General features: G+C 41.0%; 1 protein-coding gene across 1 annotated transcript; it reads left to right on the forward strand.

Moving 5' to 3' along the window:
* Positions 1-2,312: 2,312 nt before the first annotated feature.
* On the forward strand, positions 2,313-18,820 carry TRAM1 (translocation associated membrane protein 1). The gene is made up of 11 exons (XM_055706350.1): positions 2,313-2,588; positions 5,431-5,494; positions 6,067-6,188; positions 6,380-6,496; positions 7,416-7,474; positions 7,877-7,961; positions 11,498-11,568; positions 11,677-11,781; positions 12,400-12,543; positions 13,547-13,707; positions 16,955-18,820. Exons 1-11 carry the CDS (start codon positions 2,466-2,468, stop codon positions 17,026-17,028), a joined length of 1,125 nt encoding a protein of 374 aa, XP_055562325.1. The 5' UTR covers positions 2,313-2,465; the 3' UTR covers positions 17,029-18,820.
* The last annotated feature ends 6,518 nt before the right edge of the window (positions 18,821-25,338 follow it).

Genomic DNA, 25,338 nt, shown 5'->3' on the forward strand with positions numbered 1-25,338 from the left:
CTGTGCTGAGAGGCAGCATCATTTATTAGGGTTAAGGCCTAGAAGAGAAGTTTGGTGGTAGTTACTACCTTTTCTATATTTTCTATCCAGTTTCTTACTAACTTGCTTATTTATACTTAGTTTAAAATGTTGTTCTTGGCTATATTTTCAAGCATGTTTGATGATGAGTGAATTCAGGAAAGGTTCCCAAATAGGAAGGGCACTGTTCTATTTGTGTCTGTTACTGTGGGTGCAGCAATACGCTGCCTGCCAAAATCCTCTGCAGTCTTGCCACCTGAAACAGTGTATTGGGTTTGTGTGGCTGGGGGCAGTTGGGGGTGGCAGGGCACAGGGATGGCTTCTGGAAGAAGATACCAGAAGCTTGCCCCATTTCAGACTTGGGAACTTCCTTCCTAAGTGATGCAGTCATTTTGAAGCTTGGTATTTCAAAATGTAGACTTCTGGAAGGAAACCTGGCAAAGAGCCCGGCAACACATTGGCATGAAGCACACTAAGGGGCAACAATCTCAAGTGTTTTAGATATCCCACTTTGCCTGAAGAGCCCTAAGAAACATCATGTGGCAGAAGAGGGAACAGGAGGGTGTGGAAACTGCTCGGATAAGGCGACGGGTTGCCTGGTTTTCCATTTCAGCATAGCAGTTTGCACTGTGTCGTCAGGATAAACACAAAACCAAATTGCAACCAAGGACCTCTGTGCCCGTACAACAGGACTTCTAGCCAGACACTTGAGGCACTTGGTGATGATAGCTTGAGGAAAGGATGTCTTGTCCCAGTTCAGTCCTATTTGTTACGTTCTGTGGGGATGAGATGACCTGATTTCTTTTAAGGCTGAGGTGGGAAATAGATGCAAGACTGCATTGCAAAAAGGATTCTAATTTTATCCCAACCCAATGTACTTCACAGGCAGCCTGTTGCATCCGTGACTACACGGTATGCAATCAGGGGTATACTTTCATATCATTATTGCTGAAGTAATGTTCTGTTCACTTTTGAGTTACAAAATACTGGTGTGGCCAGGGGATAAAGAGATTTATAAGATATAAAAGATCTTGGGACCGAAATATGAATGCTCATTCGTTGTGAAGGGAAAAATTTCTGTAGCCTTTTCTGTATTTTTAAGTACCCCAGAACATGTCCAGGTACCAAATATCCCTGTCTCCTGATGTAATAAATTCCTACAAAATGTCTGAGCACATTCACCACAGCTGATGAAGGTGTTTCATAGCTGGAAAACCTGGCCGTACACTATCAGTCTTCTCCACGAGCCACTCGCTGCTCCATATGGTAGGAAGAAACCAGCCTATTAAAAACAGCTCATACGGTGCATTTGGTGCACACTCGATTCTGGCAAGGCAAAGCCATCCCAAATAGTTGCATATTAATCTCTGACCCTGTATTCATTAGCTGCTGGCAGCAAAAGCCTTTCTGCCCATGCTCAACTTCAGCCATAAATTTTCTTTTCTTGATCCTTCTTCTCCATATAACCGCTGGGAATGGCTGTCAGGCAAAGCTTTAATAAAAGTTACATGAATTTGGAGGGGTTTAAGGACAGCTCAGTTCGGTCCGGGTGTTTCCTCCGTCGGCGTTGTTTCTCAGAGCTCCCCGTCTGTCCGTTTACACCCGGTAACAGCCTACTGTGACTGGGTTGGGGTTTGGCTGCACGTCGCCTCCCTTCTAACGCCTGCTCTTTCTGTACTTCCCAGTTAGTTTTCCTTCCCTTCTGCTTTCTTGCCATTGGATTCCTCGTTCCTGATACTGGGATAACGCGTGTTACTCCCGGCCGTTGCCGGCACAGTGGCGGCAGCGCCTCAGCCTTGGCCCTCAGGCACCCGGCGAGCGCGGCCGCGCTGCGCCCTCCGGCCTCCAGGCCAGCAGCAGGTAGCCAGAGCCCCAGGGGGAGGCGAGAGGAACTGCAGGTGAACCTGGCTGCGGGGGGGAGCGCAGGCAGCCCGCTCCGGCCGGCCGCGGGCCCCGCTTGCGCCGAAACGCGCGGCCTCCTTCGCTACCCCGGCGGGACGCGCCGCCATTTTCTGCCGCCGCTGCCCGGGTGGGAGAGGGAAGCTGAGCGGGCGCCCGAGCCACGCTCCGGGCTACCTCCGGCACCGGGCGCGCAGCACCGCCCCTCGGCCGGGCTCGGCTCGGCCCCGCTGACGGGCCGCGGCCCGCACCGCCCCCCGGGGCGGCCTCTGGGGGCGGGGAGGCGCCGGGCGCGCCGCCGTTGGTGGGTTTGAACTGGCGGGCGCTGCCCCGCGCCGCCCCGGGGGCCGGTGCCGGTTGAGGCCCCGCCGGCCGGCAGGGGCGCTGCTGGCGGCGGCGGGGCGGGGTGAGGCCGAGCGAAGCGAAGCGGCGGCTGCCATTCCTCGGCTGCGCGGCCGCCCCCGCCCCCTCCGCCTCTTCCTGGCCGCGGCGAGAGGAGCTGTGCTGGCAGCGGGGAGGCGGCGGCGGCGCCCAGCTCCCGGCCCGCCATGGCGATCCGCAAGAAGAGCAACAAGAACCCGCCGGTGCTGAGCCACGAGTTCGTCGTGCAGAACCATGCGGACATCGTGTCCTGCATGGCCATGATCTTCCTGCTGGGGCTTATGTTCGAGGTGAGGCGGCGCCAGCGCCCTCGCCCCGGGGGCTTCGTTCCGCGTCTCCCCCGCCGTCGCCGGGGGCTGTCGGTGCTGGGCGGGGAGGGCGCGTGGGTCCCGATGCGCCGCGGGAGGCTGGGCGGGTGGGCGGCGGCGGGTCGCCGCGGCTGCCCCGGGGCCAGCGTGGGTCCCTCCCGGCGCACCTGCCCGCCGGCCCACGCCCTCCGCGGGCCGCACGGCCCCCGGCCCCGCCGACCCCGCGCACGGCCGCAGTGAGCCAACGCGAGCGGCTTCCCCGCGGCTCAGCCTCGCCCGGCCGGGCCCGGCCCCTCGGAGCCCGCCCTGTTCCCCGCGCCGGCCCGGCGAGGCGCAGCCCGCTGGCAGCCGGTACCGCGCGGCTGCCGTCCGCGCTCGCCGCCCGCGAAGGGAGGCCGTGCCCGCGGCACCCCCCGGCAGCCGAGGGGACGGGGAGCGGGGCGGCGCGCTTCCTCCGGCGGCGGCGGGCGGTTCCTGCTGGCGGCGGGGTTACGTGGCAGTCGGAGCGCGGCGGCCGGGGGAGGAGTGTGCGGCCGCGCTGGCGCCGCGGGGGGGCGAGGCCCAGCTGCGGCGGGCGATCCCCGCTCTTTGTGTGCGCGGCCCGGCCGGGCCCGCCGGCACTACGGCTCCCGTCGGCCCGCGCGGCGGGGGCGGGCAGCGGGCGGTGCGTGCGCGCACGGCCGCCGCTCGGGGCTGCAAGTGTGTGCGGGGCCGGTCCCCGTGTCCCGGCTGGCACCCGAGCTGCGCCCCCCGCCCCGCCGGCGATGGGGCCGGCTGCGGCCGGGTTTGACGGCACCGAAGGGAGCTCCGGCCCCGCTTGCTGGGGCGCGCCGGCAGGCCGGGCCCTCGCCCTGGGCCCGCGTTGGGTGCCGGGGATCTAACACGGGCCATTTGGGGCTCTTGGCTGCCTTCCGAGGGAACTGAAAAGCCAACTTACCTGTGTGACTTCCAAAATGCTCTCAGTGGTGTCCCGTCAAAGCAAGACGCTTCCGTTTTTGTTGGCTAAATGTTCCAGACTTTTTTGGTATTTTAGCCATTTGTTTAGAGTTGAAGGCCTTTCTATTAAATGGATGGCTTTCAGAACGATTTTGTCCAGCTGTTGATACTGCTCAGCGCTGGAGGCAGTGGAGTTAAGAAAAAAAAAGATGTATATGGAAAGCAGAAACAGGGCAGACCCAGGAAACCGTTATGTTTGGGTTTACTATCAAAAATCACAGAGACAGGCCATATATGGTGGTTTTCTGGGGACTGAATTTAAAGAGATGGGACTTAAACCATTACCTTCAATGTCTACATCTGGCTTACTGTATTTACAGTATTACTGGTAGGGTTGGAAGTTTTAGGAGGACTGGATGTGCTGAAGTCTTTTGTTTCCATTTTTTTTAATCCAGGGTGTTTTCTGTCCCAGCATGGAGGGGCCATATGCCTTTGTCGGTACAGATGTGGCATGGCTGAGAAGATTGTTGCAGTTTTTTACATGCTTTGGTATAGGGTCTTGGAAATCATTTGCTGTGGTTTGTGTTGGTATGGTAAGGTGTTTATACTGCCTGACTTGTGCAACTGAATTAGGACTGAGTAGCTGACAGAGCCTTCAAAGGGCAATTCAGAACTGACTAACCTTTTGAATTGACCCCTGAAGGCTCCCTGATGAATAGGGAGCCCTAGGCAACTTCACTAATTCAGGCAAAACTAGTTGGATTCCCTGAAGTCACATGAAGTGAACAGTCCACTGTGTATTCAGGGATTCCTGGAAAATCTAGAGTTTGTTTACAAAGTATTAGTTATAAAAATAAATAAACCTTTTTTCTTGTGAATGGTAATAAATGCTGGTAGTAACCTAATTGTTATCTTCAGATACTCAAAGTATCTTTCCAAGACTGCGGGTTTTTTTGGTTTTGTTGGTCCTATAGATGCAACAAGGTTGCTACGTTTTTTATAGCAATGAGAAACGATTAGACTGTAAATATTATAAAGCATGGTTATTTTTCCTTGTCTGTTAAGACGTATTGATTCATGTTGGGATTCAACAAAGGTGTTAAAGATTAATCTATGTTTATTCATAGATAAGAACTTGTACTCCTGCTCATTTATTGGGGTTTTTATAGTATCACCATCACCCCAAAAAAAGCCTTTAAAACAGACTTACACATGCACAGATCCCATTTATTCTTGCTTCTTTTTCTTACTGTCCATCTTAATGGGGTAATACCCCTACTGCTAGATTTCATTTCTTTTGTTTTACACTTCTTGCCACAGGATCCCCAGGGGCAAACGAATGCCAGTTGCATTGAGTTGGTATGCTGCTGGCCTGAAATGGTTCTTCGTTCTTCATGCCTTTTCTCCTTTCCTGTCCCTGTTTTCAAAATCACCCAGAGATTTATGAACATGATACTGACCTTCACATTTTGTCAAGTTAAAAAATAGTTTTAAATTTAAGTTTATCGTCGGCCATTGCTGCGTGCATTATGGTCTAGGAATTATACGATATTGTACATTCTGTTAATGTATTAGTACAGTATGGACTGGAGAAAAATATTGCAGCATGTGGTTTTGTTTTAATTTAGAAAAGACTATTTGTAAGTGGCATTTTTGAGGAGCATTTCATTCAGAAGATTAGGTATTCTGTAAACAAACCAATAGACATCACACAATGTGTTCTGCCTTTGGAAAGTGAGGTGAAGTAGTGTGATAGTGCGAGTTGATCAATTTTATGGGAGGGGTCAAATGTGCTTGGGAAAAGTGCTGGAAGTATGGGCAAATGTATTCAGTTTAATATAGTTTATTTCCGTGAGAATTTATAGCACTTTTATTTTTTCTCTTTCAGATTACAGCAAAAGCAGCTGTCATTTTTGTTACACTTCAGTATAATGTTACCATTCCTGCCACAGGTATGTATCTTACAGGAGTTTAGTTAGGAGACAGCGTATTCAGACATTAGTGTGTAGTACTTTGTAGACTGAGAGTAAGTGAATTTGTCAATTTGAATAGCTCTGCAGCAATTTTCAAGAACTTTGCTTTATTTTTAGTAAAACTCCATTTTAATTAATTAGGTTAGGAACGATGTTTCTATTCTACTGGATTCATCATCAGGGCTAAACTACCATCTGACTGGTAGATAAGTCCACGTTAATTCTTACTCTGGTTTTGCAAGTGACAACCTTTACTAGTCAAAGTGGGATGACAGTTTAACATAATTTTATTGTCCCCTTTCAGTGCATTTGGAGAAGTGCACTTACGTTTTCATTTTTATAGTACATCTTTCCAGAATCACATTTAGTTTGTGATGTGATAGAGATGACTGTAAACAATTCAGTGACCTAGCTCATGATGGCAGATTAATTTGACTTCTCTTTGTCTAGCTGACTACAAACTACTTCCGTCTGAAAGGTTGCACTTTGAGAAACAAACTTACGTAGCCATTAAACTGTATTGGTGCTTAACAGTTTATTCTGTTTTTTAGAAGAACAATCTGCAGAAACGATCTCTCTCTATCACTATGGCATCAAAGACTTGGCTACGATTTTCTTCTACATGCTTGTAGCAATAATCATACATGCTATAATTCAGGAGTACGTACTGGATGTAAGTACAAGATATTAAGTCCTTTCATCAAAATAATTGTCAGATTTTAATTAGAGTAACTTAAAAGTAAACTTTTGCATTAAAGCTTTGAATTGTTAAAACATACGTTGAAAACTTTAGATGTTCTAATGCAGTTAACAGGTAAATGTTAAGTACTACAGCGTCTAAATAACAATGGACTTTCATTTCAGAAAATAAACAGGAAAATGCACTTTTCAAAAACAAAGCATAGCAAGTTCAACGAGTCTGGGCAACTTAGTGCGTTCTACCTTTTCTCCTGTGTTTGGGGAACAAGTATTCTTGTCTCTGTAAGTATGCTTTCTCTTCTGTTTGTATTATGAAATTTCAAAAACTTCACTTACGATGATGATAAATAAGTTTTCAGCTTATTTTTCTGGTTTTAGCTGGTTTTTAAAGTGGGGACAAGGTTAGGGATTCTTTGTAGGTTATAGTCGTAACTGAGTATAAAGTCCGATAGTGTTACTGTTGCTCGGTTGATTTACTGACAACTGAATAAGGTAAAACTTCTATTATGGTACTGCATTCTCTGAGGTTTTTCTGTGTTGGCATATTAACATAAACTATATATTAAAAAAATACATAGCATTTTGGCAGCCTAGGGAGTAGGTGTCTGGGCAGATTGCCAGAGGCTCAGACGACTGTGTGCTTTCAGGTGACATGCTCTTTGCTAGTGGCTGTACGTATATGAGCTTAGTTTCAAAAAAAGGGGAAGTGTAGGGGTTTTGTTTGGTTTTTTTCCCTTAACATAATGACTCCTGAAAAAATTTCCTTCTCTTAGTTAAGCTCAAAGCTTGTCAGCAGTTTGCAACGAAAGACTTAGGGCTGTAGTGATACTGAAATAATCTGCATCTCATAAGGGCACTCTTAATTTTGAGTGAATGCTTGATTTGTTTGGTTGCTTTTGATTTTTCTAAGCCAATACAGCTGTCTTTTGGTTTTGGGGTTTGGCTTTTGGTTTTTGTTTTGAAGTTGGGTGGGGGAGTGCTTTTTGTTGGTTTGGGGTTTGATTTTTTTTTTTTTAAAAGGAAATACATTGATCTGCAGCTTTTACTTGTGTGTGTAGATGTGTTGCATGTTTGTATCTACACATATGTATTTACATAAATACATACACATATGTATGATTGTTCATTATTTATGCCGAGGAAGCATCATCTTTGAGGCTTTATTTTTTTTTTTGTTTGTGGTTTGTTTTTTTTTTTTTAGGAGAACTATATATCAGACCCAACCTCTCTGTGGAGGGACTATCCGCACACTCTGATTCCGTAAGGCCTCTTCCTTAGAGGATTGTTGGGGAAAGGAGGGAGTGTTTTAAACTTACCGTGTGTCACGTACAATCTGTGTAGAATAAGTAGCCTGTTAAACTGTATTGGTCACGAAAGTATTTTTGCTCATATTTATGGAGGAACTTGATTCTCTGTCAGTTTGTAGCATACAGAGTTCTCTTTTTGTAGGGTATTATAATAAGAGTCAAGTTTTTGCAAGCTTTATATATCTTACTGGTTTTGATTTCTTTAAAAATCTTACTTTTGAGTTGGCTGGCAGGAAGGATCTGTATTTTTCTTTCTTTAGAGACAGTGATTAAATGTGTTCACTGGAAAGCTTCTGACATGTTTTAAGTTCATTAATAAAAAGTAATACTCTTCAATTCTTGCTGTATTGTACAGGTTTCAAATGAAGTTTTTCTACATCTTACAGTTGGCATACTGGTTTCATGCTTTTCCAGAATTGTACTTCCAGAAAACTAAAAAGGTAAGTTTGAAATGTAAATCAAAAGAACTCCAAAGCAAGCGACTCAAACAGTGAAACAGTGAATTTATTTTGGACTTCAAGTAATGTGTTACCCTAGATTTCTCATCCTGTTCTTACTTGTTACCCACTTTTCCTGATGGAATTTTGGGTGCTCAAATGTCCATGTGAGAAGGTAGATGGTTTTTTCTTTTCAGTTAAATCCTGTATTTCTAATAGCAATTTTACTGCTATGTATCCGCTGTGTAAATAAAAATTACTGGTGTTTCTCATCTACTGAAAGAATTTTCCCTTGAGCAAATGAATGTGAGGTTTTCTTTTCAGACTGTTATTTTTGTTTCTTGTAGTTAGTAGTCAGAATAGTCTCATTGAGATCACAATTGCTTCATGAATCATGATACAGGTGTAGAATATAAGCATGAATTACGAATAATTTCGTAAACCTAAGGAATATCAAACTCTGGGATTTTAAGTACCACTGTCCTCAGCAGATATTCTTGTTGGTTGTGTAGTAAGATGTTTTTCAATGCTCAGTTTTTAACAGCATCTTTTTCCCCTATGGGTTTTCTCTTGGGGTTCTCAAAACACCAAATTTACCATAGACATTTTGTAGCACACTTTCTGCCTTCCTGCACTGATTTAAGTAGTCTCTTTACATGTTTTTGCTTGGGCTCATTTTGCATATGCAGTTGCTTTTTTAAACTTGTCTGTTTTAAACTCTTCAATGTGGCTTCACCAGTGAAGTGACTGCATCGGTGGATGAGGGAAGAGCTACTGATGGCATCTACCTGAATTTCTGCTAAGGCTTTTTGATATGGTCCACCACAGCTTTCTTGCCTCTAAACAGGAAAGAGATGGATTTGATGGATAAGGAACTGGCTGGATCACTGCTTCGAAAGAGTTAGTCAGTGGTGCAGCATCCCAAGTGAAAACCAGTAACAAGTGGTGTTCTTTGAGGGTCTGTACTGGGACCAATGCTATTTAATATCTTCATCAGTGGCGTAGTGGGATTGAGTGCACCCTCAGCAAGTTTGCAGATGACACCAAGCTGAGTGGTGCAGTTGATTTGCTTGAGGAAAGGGATGTGATCCAGAGGGATCTTGACAGGCTTGAAGCTTGGGTTCATGTGAACCTCATGAAGTTCTGCAAGGCCACGTGCAAGTTCCTGCACCTGGATCATGAGAATCCCCAACATCAGTACAGGCTGGGGATTGAAGGGATTGAGTGCAGCCCTGCAGAGGAGGACTTGAGGATTACTGGGAGATGCAAAATTGGGCATGAGCCAGCAGTGCGCACTCGCAGCCCAGAAAACCAGTTGTATCCTGGGCTGGATAAAAAGAAACATGGCCAGCAGGTTGAAGGAGGTGATTCTGCCCCTCTACTCCACGCTGGTGAGATCCCACGTGGAGTACTGTGTCCAGCCCTGCGGTTGCCAGCGCAAGAAAGACATGGATCTGTTTGAGTGGGTCCAGAGGAGAGCCAAAAAAATGATCAGAGGGCTGGAAAGGCTGAAAGAGTTGGGGTTGTTCAGCCTGAAGAAGAGAAGGCTCTGGGGACACCTTCCTGTGGCCTCTCAATATCTGAAGACAGCATATAAGAAAGATGGAGAAAGACTTTTTATCAGGGCCTGTAGCGTCAGGACAAGGGGCAATGATTTTAATCTGAAAGAGGGTGGGTTTGGATTAGATGGGAAGAAATTATTTGTGATGAGGGTGGTGAGACACTGGAACAGGTTGCCCAGAGAGGCTGTGGATGCCCCATCCCTGGAGGTGTTCAAGGCCAGGCTGGATGGGGCTTTGAGCAACCTGGTCTGGTGGAAGGTGTCCCTGCCCATGGCAGGGGGTTGGAACTAGATGATCTTTAAGGTCCCTTCCAACCAAAACCATTCTGTGACAGTTGTTGCTCTGTCTCTGCTGCCAGAGTTCGGCTGTGTTCAAGAAAATGGAACATAAATGCTATGTAACCATAGGTCTTTGTTCCCTATGTCCTGGGAGAGGCCTGGGAAAATAGTAATGAGATGCTTTGTTTTCATGCTGATCAGATGCAGTATAAACTAATGTTTTGGAGCTGATGTTCCCATGTTGTGCTAGTGATATCTCTTGAATTTGACTTAATATCTAAGTGTAGATGTTTTTTAGCATAACTTCTAGAAAGCTGTGGGAAGTGGCAGAAGTGCTGTGTATTGAAATGGTAGTGTTTTACTGAGTCACTGCTTGGAATTTTGGCCTCTGACATTTGAACTAAGAATGATAGTTCATTTCATTTAGCAAGTTCAGCCTCTGCCATCTTGGCTTCTCTTGAAGGAACTGGCTTCTTTTACTCAGGTCTAGTTGTCTGTACTGCTGACATAGACAAGAAAAGTTCTTAACTCGCCTATCTGTGTAGTAGTTTTATGCCTCCACCTGCGTTATTCCAGTAGGCCTGCAGTCTCTGACAGTTTGTCTAAGTAGGCAGCACGGGCTGTTTAAATGCTACCTCAGGTCTGAAGATGAAGTCCAAAAGGCTCATCCTGGTTGTACTTGAAGAAACTGAACGTTTGTACTGACTATTCTCTAATTTGTCAGAACTAATTTTTTTGTTTTCTTACTGATCATTTAGAGTACATCCTTCTCTCTGTTTTCTTGCTTTGTGTATGTGTGTCGTATTTGCTGTTGTCACAGGTGTTTGATTTCATGCTTTTGATGGCATTGAGACGAAGTATTGCATAGATCTTACAAGATTAAATTTTTAGGCCTTTTTTTTTAATTACATGTATACAAGGTAAAGCTGAAGCCCTTTGCTTGAACTTTAGGGAGCCTTTCCAAAAAGTAGTAGTTTCTTAAGCACAACTGAATGTACTCTGCATACCACTCCAATACATATTTTTATTGTGATCTAGCATACTTTAGTGATTCTTCTGTTCACAGCTGGCACCTTCTGCTTTCAATGTGCTGTCTATACTTGAATTTATGTCTTTTCATCTTTATTGTTTCATCTCTATGGAATGTTCAATTTAACTTGAAATGTGACCATGTGGCTTAGCATGACTGGTTAACAGCGTTATTCTCTGTATTTGCCCGCAATAGTGCCAGAATCTTGGATGATCTTGAATTTTTAAAATAGATGTCGACACTTGGAAACCTTTTCATTTTGGTTCATAGACTGCTATTTTATTTCTGCAGCAATGTGACAGAATCTGATGGGCAGCAGACATGTGGAACTGTAGGAAGTTATCTGATGATACATAGCAAATAAATATTGTAATAGCTAGTACAAAATCACGGTAGTCATATCAAATAAAAATGGGCCCTTTTAAAAAGCATCTTTTTGATGTTTTCATTTTCTCACAAGAGCATATGTGTAAGATACTGGATACTATTGGTAAGTGAGCAATAAGTTATGTCTGGAATTAGATGATTTAGAGTAATTCAGTGCCAGAAGGTAGCTGATAAACCAAGAATATCCAAGACTAGAGAACTAGAGTTTGTAATAATATGTAACATTGTACAATAATGTATAACATTGTGTATAACACATAACTAGTTTTTTCTTCTTAATAGGAAGATATCTTTCGCCAGATTGTTTACATTGGACTTTATCTCTTTCATATTGCTGGAGCCTATCTCCTGAAGTAAGTCAGTTGTAAACTTTTGCTGACTTCAGAGAATTCTGAATTCCAAATTCTCTGTCTTAAACATCTGACAAAATGTCTGAATGTTTGTTTTATTTGTTTTGATAGTCTGACCCACCTTGGACTTGTTCTTCTTGTATTGCATTATTTCGTTGAATTTCTTTTCCACATATCTCGTCTTTTCTACTTCAGTGATGAAAAATACCAGAAAGGGTAAGTAGTCTTTGTCTTTTAAATTCATGTAATTTTTGTCTCAAAGACTTGTGTATTTAACTAACCAGAAACCAAAATTACAAGGAATTTTGAAAACAAAAATTACAAGAAATAAACAGTGTTTCCTTAGAGGCCACAGTTCTCCATAGTATTTTTAATATTTATATCTCATAACTTTTTTTTTTTTTTTACCTTATTTGCCTATTTAAGTAGTGGTATAAAATGAAGTAAAATCTTACACTATGTACTAATGTTTACAAAAATAAAAAGGCTTGTAGAGAAAGCAACAGCATAGGTTGCTAATATAACCAGTTCTATAGGAATTAATAACATGCTTATGCTCTAATATAATAGAAAGCACTTTCCATTGAGTTGAAATTAGTTTTCAGAACATACTTTTGGTTTGTAAAAAAAAAAAAAAAAGACTGTAATGCAGGACCTTTTTGCTTCTTAGTTTCTGTGAGTGCTAAAAATACAAGACTAGTTTAGGATAGGTGAAAATAATGAATTTAGGTAAGTTCTTAAATTTCAAGTGAATTCACATGGTGAAGAGTAAACATTGGCATTGCTAGTACTCGGGTTGTGTTGATTTAGTGTTTTTGGTGTTTTTCTTTGTAGATTTTCATTGTGGGCAGTTCTTTTTGTTTTGGGAAGGCTTCTCACCTTGATTCTCTCAGTCCTCACTTTTGGCTTTGGACTGGCAAGAGCAGAAGATCAGCAGCTGAATTTCAGTACCGGAAACTTTAATATCCTGGCTGTTAGGTATAGTAAACTTGAAAGAGTTCTTGAGTATGAGCCGTAAACCTGTGTTAAATACACAATATAAATAGTATATATTAATGCTAATAGTTCTGAATGGTTAGATGTTTTCATGCAACTGATGGGATCAATAGGAATAGCTTATGTAACAGACTTGTAAGGCATGGTGAAATTAATTGAAGAATTTACAGTTTACAGCTGAAAAATCTAACTGGTTACTTGGATACTTTCTTTTGTCAGGAAAAACAGGATTAAAAGGAATATCCAATTGCAGAGATTACTTTCAAATGTTTTAGAGCTAGTTAATTGAATTCTAAATATAATTGCTCTGAGTTTATCTATAGAGATCAAGGCATTATGCCCAGAGCATCTTTGGTCCTGGTTGAAGATTCCTACCTCTTTCTCTGCCTTCATTACAGTTCATATTTTTGCTATGTGATGCAGAATGTTCAGCCAACCACCTGGACTTTTTATTAATTAAATCCAGGAAAGGAAGTTGTTAAAACATTGACAATGTCAGCATTGCCCTGCAGAATTGATACTTGGAACTGCAAGACTCTCTTAAACCATTTTCAGTTGTTACTACCTGGTACCTGGAGAGTATACTGAGGAAGGAGAAAGCAGGAAAGAAATCTAGTACTTCCCAGTTTTGATGGAGGGTCAAAGACCTCACTCTTACTGTACATGTAGTTTTGTTAAGCTGTGCTAGGCCCAGTCACCCTATGTGAGCTAACTCTTGCATGGCTTAGAAATGGATATTGCGTGGGGGTGAGGGAGTCAAAAAAACCCAACCAACCAAACAAAAACCCCCAAGCCAAAACAGCCCGAAGAAAACAACTTCTACAAATCCATGTTATTTAGAAGGAGTCACTATGTGTTCAAAGAATCTTGAGTACAAAGGCAGTCTGACATAGAACAAAAATGATCTGAGGTGATGTTCTACTTCCCTTTTCTATTTACATGAGATTAATCTACTGATAAACCTGTACTTGTGTTTTGTTTCTAGAATCAGTGTGCTGGCCTCTATTTGCATGACTCAAGCATTTATGATGTGGAAGTTCATTAATTTCCAGCTTCGGAGATGGAGAGAGCATTCTTCTTCTCAGCCTCAGTCAGTGAAAAAGAAATCCGTAACAGCTAAAGGAAAGACCTCCAGAAAAGAAAGAGGTTTGTGTTTTCAGTTTTTCTGTTGCCTTGACTTCTCAAAAAGTATTTTAGGTAATAAAGAGCCTTGTTTCTTTGGCATTATGTTTAAAAAAAAAAATGTTTAACTTACAAGTGAGATGACTCAGTTACAGAAACATGTCGTTGATGAGGGGGGTTAATTAGACAAAAAATCAACTATGTATTGAGTTTTCTCTTCTAATTGAATGGAGGAAGGTGTTACCATTGCTTTAGCTAATGCCACGTAAGACTGTTATTATGTCTGATTTTATTACTTGAGCAAAATGTGTCATGCTTGTGTTTTGTTCCCTTATAAAAAGGAAACACACATTTTTAGATCTGTTCACATAATCAATTACTAGTAAATTTTTCTTGCAATGAATTTCAAGCTTGTTTTTCATGGCCACTAAATTCTGATGTTTTAAGGCAAGGAGGTGCTTTTTCCGTCCAGTAAATAGGCTTATATTGGACTGTTCTTTTCTAAAAATGGGATTTTTATACTACGTTTAACGGGGAGGTAATAACTACTTGCTACTCTAAACCTCTGTAGAAGCATTTGGAAATGAACTGATGACTCCCAAGTTTGACTTCTTGATTGTCACATTCTTGTTATGGAAAGGGTATGAAAGAGAACTGAATGCTTTTTCCTACAAGGAAACTTACATGCTCCATTAAAAAAAAAAAAAACCCCACACTTCAGTATTTCTGTTTGGTACCACAATTAAACTTCTGTGTATTTAATTGCTATCTTGAATAACTTCTGCGCTTTTTTTGAAACTGCTGAAATAATTTCAAAAGCTTAGTTCAATGTGATCCCTTGCTACCAATCATGTATTGCCACCAATCTGTTTCACTTTTTTATATACTGAATGTAATGTGTGTGAAGACCATTTGCACTGAGAACTGAGATTTATGGTCAGAGATCAGTTCAGTGATTTATTTTTTTTTCCTTCCACCAAATTTCTTTATTAAAATCACATGCTTTAGACTATTCCTGTAGTGTTTTTGATCATCTTTAATTATCACAGCTTGGCTTTTATCTGGTGTTAGGGTGTTTTGTTTTCGTCAGAAAATGCACTTGGACTCTTCTAATTGAGTGAAGGTAGTTTCCCATGTAGATATACTACTGAATCAGAGGTTCATGTTCGTTGCGTCTTACTGTGGTTTTTGTGGAATTAAAGTCTTCTGTGACAAATATTTTTAAAACATAAGTGGTATTTTAATCAGTGAGTCAAAAGTGTAGTAGCTTTTTAATATCTGTTAAACTATGTCATACATGTAATTTGGTGAATTTGCTGGTTTTCACCCAACTTCAGTGGAGACCTGCAAGTGGTAAATGAATAGTGAAACAGTCAGTTCATTGGAATTGTGGTTTAATTCGCAAAATAACTGAGCTATATAAGTCTTAAAGACTGGAGAATTTTACAGCTGATTTTAAATGGAAAAAAAAGAACTTTTAAATCTGAAAGGTTAGTATTTCAAATTCTTCTGTTTTGAAAGTTCCTGTGATGATGTCTGTTCGGAGCACTTGCACAGGATGCAGCAAGACAATGTTTTTGAAAGAGTTACATATGCAATTAAACTGTTTTAAACAGTCTTTTTTTTGTTGGTGGTTTTTTGTTTTGGTTTTTTTTTGTGTGGTTGGATGGATTTTTGGGAGCCAGGGCACAATAAAACATGTTACTTTTAGACTGTGCCAAAAGCAAGAAATGACAGTAGAAAAATCGTACTGGTGAGATGTAGGTGTGGCACCCAGGCACATGCTGAGTCTTGTTTTACTTTCACTTGTTTTGACTTAACTTTATTTCATTTATTCAATTACTCATAGAATAAATTTTATTTTAGTTAGCTGGCGTTGGTCTAGCTCATTGTTTGTAAGCTGCTTGATTTAAGCATAACACAATATATATATGTATATGTTTTTGGATAAAAGTATCCAAAGACCACCTTATGTGGGTTTAAAATGGTGGTGTCATTTACCACCAGATATGTTGGATAGACTTTGACTAATGTGACTAATGTGACTATGTGACTAATTGGGCCTGTGTCTGGTCGCCTTCTCATGTATGTTATTGGTTTTGCTTGTTTGCATAAATGGGAGCATATGAGAGAGGGACATCAACAGCTGTTCTTGTAGATTGGCCACATGGGTGATCTGCAACACATCTGCATATGGAAAACATTCTTTTAACCAGTTACTTGTACAAAAAAAAACCAGCAACAGTTGCTTGAAGTCAGAATGATACTCTAAGTTGGAGCAGAGGTGTTAAGCAGCAAGCATTACAGCTGGCTATGCACTCCGCTCTTCAGATCTGTTTTACAAATATAGTAACTGTCAGGCAACACCTCTCCTTCCTTGGGTTGTGGTGACACTGAATAAAAGGGATACTTTTAATTCACAATGGTACCGTGTTGCTTCATTTTGCTGTAAGTTGTGTTTATTATAAATCTACAGATTGTGGGTTACTGTTCTAGGGCAAATGTTTGCCATCAGATTGTTACTGTGGTGCTTGAACAAATTAAAATTCTTGAGACCTTTGAGTTCCAGAAGTGGGATAGAAGTAGAGAGTTGAAGCTGTTAGCATGTTCTTGCTTGTTTTTATTCTTAGGTAGGTGCCTGGTCTTGTGCCTGAACTCTTTCCGTGTACTCTCGTACTCATCTCAAATCTAACTAGTGTTTTACTTCTGTCCATCTTATCTATGTAAATATCTTCATCAGAATGTAAGTGAATTCTATCTGCTGAAGTATATATTTAAAAAATTATGTAGGTGTATTTAAAGATTTCATATATATACGGATAGCTTGTAAAGGTAAGTGAAAGAGTGCAATTTTAGCAAGAATTAAAACATGAAATAGGTGGGATAAACAATTAAGACCTATACCAGGGAATTATGTATATGCTGTGTGTCTCCAGAATTTCACAGGACAGTCTACATATTGTGTTACTTTTTGAGAGAATATCTCCTAAAATGTTATAGCTGGTCTTGATTTTCAGTCTAGATGTACATAATGCACACATTTCAGTTTCTGACCATGTCAGGAAACAGGACTTTAGTGTCGTAAGCTTTACATTTTGCACTTCATAAAATCTTAATTATACTGTTGCATTATGAATGATAGTGACAGGGTTTAACAAAGAAGATGCATCAGAAAAGAAGTTAAAAGTTTGTTTGTACAGGACCTACAAAAATGCGGTGAAATATAAAGCGTCTCATTGTATTTGAAAAATGTTTTCTTCTTTTTTTCTAGAAAACGGAATAAATGGAACAGTGACCTCAAATGGAGCAGACTCGCCTCGTAGCAGGAAGGATAAATCCTCGTAAAACTGGGTTTTATTAAGTTAATTGACTAATGTCCCCAAAGAATCTGCTTTTTACATGGATGGCCCTTCAGCACTAGAGATGTTACGGATTAAAGAAAATACAATTCATGTTTTTTGATTATTGCTGTTGTTTTGAGAAACTTTTTAAAAGCCATTTTGAATAAGGAAAAAGGTTTATCTGTCTTCAAATACTTGGGGGGGGTTACAACACTTTTTAAATAACATTGACACTTTTTTAAACATTTATTGTGATGAAATAGCTTCACTTAATGAGGATCACTGTTGCAATGTATTATTTCCTTCCATTTTTTGTAATCTTGGTGATATATACTCTTCTACCAGCTACACTTTTTCCAAGTCCTTGAAGAAATATTGCAAAATTGAAGTAAAAACCTAGTATGCATTTTCAGATACTCTGGCTTTTCAGTTAATTGCCTTGGTTCAAATTTACAGTTCAAATTGGGATTCCAAGACCATGCCAATAAACCTCTCGTTGTAGTTTTTAGCTACACAATGTCTGCTCTTAAGAATTGCCCCATATCATTAAAACAAAACTGAACTAATTGGAAACGTTGCAGAGTCTTATTGTTTGTTGGTTAGAAATCTCTTACAAGGAACAAAAAACCTTTTTGAGATACAGCTTTAGCACTTGAAAACTAGGAGGGAGCGTGTATGGTTATAGAAAGAGTTGATTTGAGTAGCGCTGTTAAACTCCTGTCTGTACTTTTAAAGTGTACGTATCTTGGAGAACTAGTGTGCATTGGACTTTCTTTGAAAACTTGTCTGATTTTAGAGGGTGGGAGGTTCTTACAATGTGTCGTTGTGTTTGTTTCAGGAGTCATTTAATGCTCTGTGAAGAGGGAATTTATTAGATAAATTGATCAAGTTATGAGAAACATTCCTTTATTCTAACTGCTTTGCTTTGTTTCACCTCTGTTAGGAAATAGTTTGATTTCTCCTATATATATTTTTATGAAAAAATATTTAAAAGCTACAACTTCTTAAAACTGACTTACTGTGCCCTTTGCTACAACTGGAGAAATCTTAATTTAAGATTTTTTCCATTATCTGTCTTTCATAATTGTATTCAATGTGAAGCTTTGTCCAGTTAATTATCCAGTTTAATAAGCAGTTAATGTTTCCTCTGTACCCTTTTGTAATGGCTGTAATTCAACCCATTTCACTTGAGGATGAGTTAGAGATTTAATTCAGTCTTAAGAAGAAGTTGCTAAATTAGTCTTTCAAGTTAACCCAAATATTGGACTGCTTATTGATTGAGAAGAGTAATTATGTGCAATCAAGCTGATAAATAAAATATTTTTAATTAAAACCTGTTATTATAGTTGAGTTTATACCCAACAAAATAATAAATCTGCATTCTGTGTCTTCTGCAGTTTGGTTGCTTACTATACAGAATAAATGTTTCTAGTACAAAATCTTCAAGACAATTAACTATCCATTCCCATTCTACAATTGTTTAGTACTATTTAGAGTTATTGCAGTATAATTTATTATATGTTTTGGTTAATTGCAGTCACCATTCCTGAGTACTTGTTTCACAGCTCCTGAAGTGGACTTGACAGACTTGGACTTGCATAGCTTGAGAATTCTGGGGCAGAGTGCCCTGTAATATGCCCAGTCTGCCTCAGTGGAAGTAGCTATAGCGTGTCTTGATTGTAAGCAATAAAACACAAGTGGAGAAACTGAATCTATCTCATCTGACCATAAAACTGGAAAATTGGAACTCAGAAATTTTGAGGGAATTGCATACATTAAATACTTGCTACGCAAAATCATGTTTCATGTCTGATGTTTCTAATAAGACCTTCATGGATTCTGTGTGCCTTGCTTTCAAATTGTACCTTAAGCCAAAAGGGGAAAACTTTTGAAGTTTCTAGTTGGTACTTTGACGTGAAATCAATTTGCATGTGGTATTTGGTTGTTAGGGGGCGTCAAAATTATGAAGGGTGGAGGAACAAATTAAGAGAGCTTTAAAGGTACTTCTAGAGGTCTTTAAGACTTGTTGGAGTCTGAGGGTTGTGATAGTAGTTTCCCTAAGGCAAACAGTTTCTTGTAAACCTCATTCTTTAGCGTAGTAGTCTTGAAATGTGAACTTCAGGTTCACTTCCAAAAACTTCAAAAAAGTAGATTCTTGCTTGTTAAAACTGACATTGCTTTTTGTCTCCTTTAGGCCTTCTGGATGTTCTTGGCCTTTGGACTTTCAAAAAAGCACTTTTGCTTCCACAATGGCTTAATCTTTATCCTTGCCTTACAGGAATTGTTGCTTTCTGCCAAGTAATAGATAATAATTTCTGTTGTTCTAGAATTTGGATAGAGTATTGGAAGCCAGTATCTTTTTATCTCGTGTCACAACTAAAAATATGTATTTATCATTTTGGATGAGGCAAGAGCAGTATTTTTTTAATTTTCTACCTTGGGGGTGGAAACCCCAATGAATTCAGAAGATTTTGAGACTTTTTTTCAGTTTAATATTACTTGTTTTGGCATAAGATTATTGTTTGCCTGGAAAACCTTTTTTGAATTGCTTAAAACTGCTTTTCAGATGTTACTGCATTTTGGCTTTCTGTTTGTAATCTGGGATTCAGTAAGCTGGAAAAAGATTAGTTGTCTAATCGTGTTTTTCTTAATTATGCAATATGGAAAAGTGGAAATGGAAATGACTGATGAGCTCATTATTATATTCCTATGCCTAATAAAACAATTTTTGCTTAGGCTGTAGTAATTTATCCTGCTCAATTACCAGGTCCCACAAAAAGAAGGCTTTGTCTACGTAGATGGATTTGAATCAAGTCTTTCATACAGACTGTAGATAGGGTTGTTTGTTTTTTTTCATAAACCCTCTCCTCCCTGCCCCATCTTTTCAGAACTTTTCAAGACTTAAAACATGATTTCAAGCCTTCCCCCTGCCCCACTCCCCAAATGTATGTTTGGTTTATATGTAACTTCAGTACAAAGAAGGAATGCAGAAGGTTTTTTTTATCTGGACACTTTCTCCTCTTGACTAGTTGCAAAGATTGATTTCTCCTGTGTGAATTATTCATGAATGTGGCTTTTTGGAATTACAGCTTTTCAAGTGATCCCATGCCCAAAATTAGGAATGATGAAGGGTCTTCCTATGCAGAGAAAATGCATAGGCTATTTTTGCTGATGTTAGAATATGCTGAAAGTAAATCAAGTATGTTGGGATAATGTGTTTAGAAAATCAGTAGTTACTGGTAAGCATTTGATATTTTTCCTAAATACTTTTTTCTTTAAAGTTTTAGTTGTGTTTATGAGGTTACATTACCCAGAATTGTAACAAGCAGTGTGGTACTTGGTACATGTAGTTGGACTTCCATAAAAAGGGTTAATAAACATCTGCAGCCCTTTTGCTCTTTGCAGATTTCTGACTAGCTGCACCTGAGGTGATTTTGCTGGGGGCAAAGCTTGGTAATAAGGTAAGGGAGTATGGTCATGTCGTGCTAAGCTGAAAGTAATGTAGGTTGCTGCCAGAATTCGGGTTCTGTCCCTTGCCTTGGCTAGCACAAGCCTTTCTGGTTGCATGGTGAGTTAGATCAGGGAGCTGGAGCAGCTGAAAACTAGCTTGCTTGCTTGCTTAGTTGTTTTTCCACTGCATTGGTTGCCTGATAGTCATCCTGGAGGTACTCAAGTATTGGTGTATAGGCAAGAAAAGATGCAGGGAAAAGGTGAATCAAGCTCTGAGGCAGCTACCTCTTTCAACTGCTTATTTGAAAATTACACTAGATTTCAGTATTGATTTGGGAGATCTCATTGAAGGGCTGTGGTCATCAGTGCCAGAAGGGAGCTGGTCTCTGGTAGCTCCTACATGCCAAAGCGTTAATGGATTTTTCTCTGATACTGTGGAGGAGGGGGAGATACTCGGTGTGTTTTACTGTACTGAGATATCTTTTATCTGTCATAGTTTTGGAGTTTCCAAGCATTGCAAGATCATACTGGTGGCATAGAAATAGAAGTTCTGGTTTCTCTTGGATCAAAAAAACAAGATTACTTTCATGAACAGCCAGGAACCTACAGCTTTTTTGGTGGGGAATTTTTTCCTCCACATGAACCCTCTATGTTGAAGCAGGTCTTGGAGCTTTGCAAGAATTGCACTGTATGCCTGTCTGGGTACATGGAGGGGAGCGTTGTTTGGTTTCTTTTGCTTTGTTTCCCTGTTTTCAAGAAGTTCGCCAGCTGATGCCTAGGTCATACTTGGGTTTGGTTCCATTTGTGACTCAGCCCTTTGGGCCGGCGTTGTAGAAGATGGGGACTGGCAGCTTCAATAGGCTCCCTATGCAGTGTTGGTCACTGCTGTCCTCATTGTGCTCTGTGGAAAATGTCAGCATTGAAGGGACTTTAATGCTTAAGTAGAAAATGTCGTGATACATGTAACGTTTACAGGCCGGTGGGAGCTTCCATACAGAGCTACAGTGTGCCAGGGGGCTGTGGTTTAATGCCTGGAGCCTGTAGTAATAGTCACCTTGTTACACAAATACTTGGGTTACTTCTTGCACAGGGTGTGGGAAAGTCCTACAGAATTAAGGCTTCGGGAAAAGTAAGGAGATCCTTTAAAAAGAATGAGACTCTTCAAAGAACTGACATTAGTTATTGTCTGTTCATCTTTAATTTCTCACATTGTTAGCTGTGGATTATCTTTGGAGTACTGGTATAGCCCATGCTTGGTTTTTTGGTTTTTTGGGGGTGGTTTTATACTGTAGGTTGTTGTGGATGTGTGGTGGGTATCCTCTTTTCTCATTGCTCCTGAACTACTCCGTTAAGGATTTGATAAGCCTAGTTCTGTACACGTTAAGGAGTTTGGCATGCTCTTCAGAACTAAAATAGAAGCAGTGCCGGAGTGTTTCTGAATCAGACATGAAAGAAATAAGCGCATCAGTATATTGGGTGTCATCAGAACCCACTTAACGGGAGCTGAAACTCTTTAGGACGAATACATTATGATGCAGCTTGTATTGCAGTGTAGTGTTGGGATATAGCTCGCATCCAGATAGCAAGTGCCTTTGCAGGTGAAACAGAACTGCTATTAGCATCTGTAACTGTCAGTTCCCCTTCTGGGAACGATGGGTGAGGAGTGCTGGGCGGCAGCTGCTGTAGGCTTCCTTCTGCCTTTTAGAGAAGTTTTTTGATGTTGACAAGACAAAAGGCAACAACTCTTATTTGAGGTTTATTTTAAAAAAAAAACAACCAAACTTACTACCTAGTTTTGAATCCAATACACTAGCTCTTGATCTCTTTCTGTGTGTCCTGTCACTTTTATTTTAGGTTTCTGCAAATACTTTATTTTTATCAAGCTCAAGGATGGCAAATACGTGATGCGAGTGCCAGAAATGAGAACTCCTTTTTCTTCTTTTTGTATTTGAATCTTTTTGCAGAAACAGAGTAGCTAAAGTGTAGCTTTATAATTTGATAGCGTTTCAGTATTCATTTTTTCTTATTTATTGTGGTTAACATTAAAGGTCAGGCATTGTCATGCAGCACAACACAGTTACTACTTCATTCTACACACAAGAGTGTTAGGCAATTTGATATACTGAAGTGGAGAAAAATATATTGGTAAGTCATGACTGGTCTAGCAGAAATGGGTATTCCTGGATGGTTTTGGTTTCGATATTGCAATTCACTTTTGCTGCCTCTCTCATTTAGGAAACTTGGCACTTAAGATCTGTGAATCTCTGGACTAGTTTTGCTGTGTAGCACTTGACAAATTAGTCTAGAACTTGAGCTTTGTGTCTCCTTACATCGGTTATAAATGTTGAAGAATGTATCTTGTATTGTAATTAACAGATAAAAATTCAGCCCAAGGTGATAAGAGTACTGTAACAGGGTAGGAATTTCAACTCTTGAACTCCAGCCTAGAAGCCAAACCAAAATTGTCTTGTGTTCTCACGAAGGTGAATCCTTCTCTTTGTTTCTTGATTAATCATTATCTTTGTTTTGTTTATTTAGATTGTAAGTTCTTTGTGGCAAGGGTTGTCTTTTGTGTGTGTGTGTGTGTGTGCGCATGTGTGTGCACCCAGGACAATAAGGTCTGGATCCCCAATCTGTGGAAGCTGTAATAAGCAATTGCCTTGTTATTGTTTTCCTGGATATCGTAATAAAGAGTATCAAATTAAAACTGTGCTTGAATAATCTGTTACAAAATAGAGGCATATGAATTGCATCTGGCCTTGCTTACAGTCCAGCAGCATCAGTAGCAGAGAGTTACTGGTCAAAGACAGATACGGTGTTCTGTCTGGGGATGTTGGCTTGAACCAGTGAACACAGAGCTGGGAAATCTGCTTGGGCTGCTAATTCAGGCTGGAGCTGGAGCTTGCATGAAATTATCAGGAATTCAAGACTTGATTTTCTCACCTTTTGTCAACTTGAGAAAACTGTATTGGTCCTTCCTCTCGACAAGGTGGGGCTTGTTTGCTGTAATGCTTGTGCAGTGTTTTGTATCCTTTAAGCAGTGCTTCCAAGCTTGAGAGGGTAACCGCAAACTTGGAGAACACCAAAACCTGCACTGGGCCATGTCTGATGTGGCCTGCGAGCTTATGATTGAAATTAAAGTGTTTCCACTCTTTTCAGCCAAGCAACTTTCAAAGCCTTTGTAGACTTCAGCTTCACTGATGGGGAAGAGAAAAATTTCATCCAGTCTGAAACTGAAGCTCTACATTGATCCACTGGTGATCTAGCAAGGCGGCAGGGAACTGAGGTCTGCTACTCCAGTTAGGGAAAGACTGTAGGAAACTTTTGCCGTTAATTTTGCCTTCCTGTGGGTTTGATTTGCTACCTGGTGGAGGGGTTGACTGCAGATCCCAGGATCTCTGTATCCAGTTCACCTCAAGATAACATCAGATTGTTGCTTGTGAAGAATGATTGAACTACTTAATCATTCTCAAAACCTGCATTCTTAACTTGTAAATCCTCAAATTAATTGAAAGAAAATGTTACGTGAATATTAGTCTTCCATGAAGATGCATCTGGTTCTTGGCTTTGTTGTTAGACAATGTAGTTTAAACTGTATCTTAAAAAGAAATTGTGTTAGAAAGCCAATGGAGAACACTCTTAATTTTAAGAACCAGAGCTATGTTACTCATGGGTATACCTGCCAGGTGACTAAACCGTAGCTGGTGAGGACAGGCAGATACTGATACACAAATAGCATCTAGGTTGATTGTAACAAGTTCTGCCTTACCTTTCCCTTGTGCATCTCTCAAAATCTTAATCTCGCCCTACTGCCACTTTCAGAATGATCTCGCAAATACTGAGGGGAGGTGGAGCAGATGCAATCTGGTAAACCAAGCTTTGGGATGAGGGAAGAACAGCCGCTAGAGGCCACCGCAGCCTGTGCCAGCTGTGTGTGAATTCGGGTCTCTGGTAGCCAGCAAAAATAGCTCTAGAGGGTCGTGGGTTTGCCGCACTTTCAGCAAAATTTACTTGTTCCTTTTTACGTAGCATATCTGCTGTAACTCAGAAAACCGAGCATTGACTTAAATTGGGCATGGCTCCTTGTAGTTTTGGATCTTGGTGGTGACGTGATATAACTGATGTTACGTTCTGGAGGGCTCGGAAGATGTCCTTAGTCAGCCAGAAGCTACTCCCTCACTTCTGTTTGAGGGAGCAGGATGTAGACCTCCAGTATTAAAGCTTTATCTTAACCCAAAAGTGCAACGACTTAGATTAAAAACAGGGTTGAGAATGCAGAGTAAGCCTCAGATTACATCTGCTGGCTGCGTTCAGCTTTGTAGGCAAGTACACAGTGCTGTGGCAGATGCCAATTTCTTTTCTTAATCCTTGGGGGATGTAAAGAAAACCTACTCTCTCTATTTCCACCAATTTTTGATGCTTTCAAAACAAAGTAACTGTTATAGTAGCTTATACAATTGTTTACTGCACTGAAAAGAAATTTCAGCTTTTATCTGCCGATGGGAGAGCCATATTTTGTGGGAGTGTTGCTTATGGACATCTCCCTTTGGGTGCTGCAGGAGCCACGCGAAAACTTTTGCCTGCAGCAATTAAAGCAGCTTCTCAAAAAATACAAATCAAAATTTGCAGATTATAGATTTTGTCTTCAATAATAAGGAAACATCTTGTTTCTTTAGCTTATACCCCCTTTTATATAGAAGAAAGAGTTTGGGGGTGACACTGGAAAACAGTGTGTGGTGCACTAATTTTTGTTGTTGTCTTTGGGGTTTTACCCTAGTCTGCCCACAAAAACCATTGTGCACTGGCTTTAGCCGTTCTGGGCCCCGGTAGGATTGCCTTGGCTGCCAGAAAGCGTTGCAGTGCA

This window comes from Falco cherrug, chromosome 3, assembly GCF_023634085.1.
Source record: "Falco cherrug isolate bFalChe1 chromosome 3, bFalChe1.pri, whole genome shotgun sequence".
Taxonomy (NCBI): domain Eukaryota; kingdom Metazoa; phylum Chordata; class Aves; order Falconiformes; family Falconidae; genus Falco; species Falco cherrug.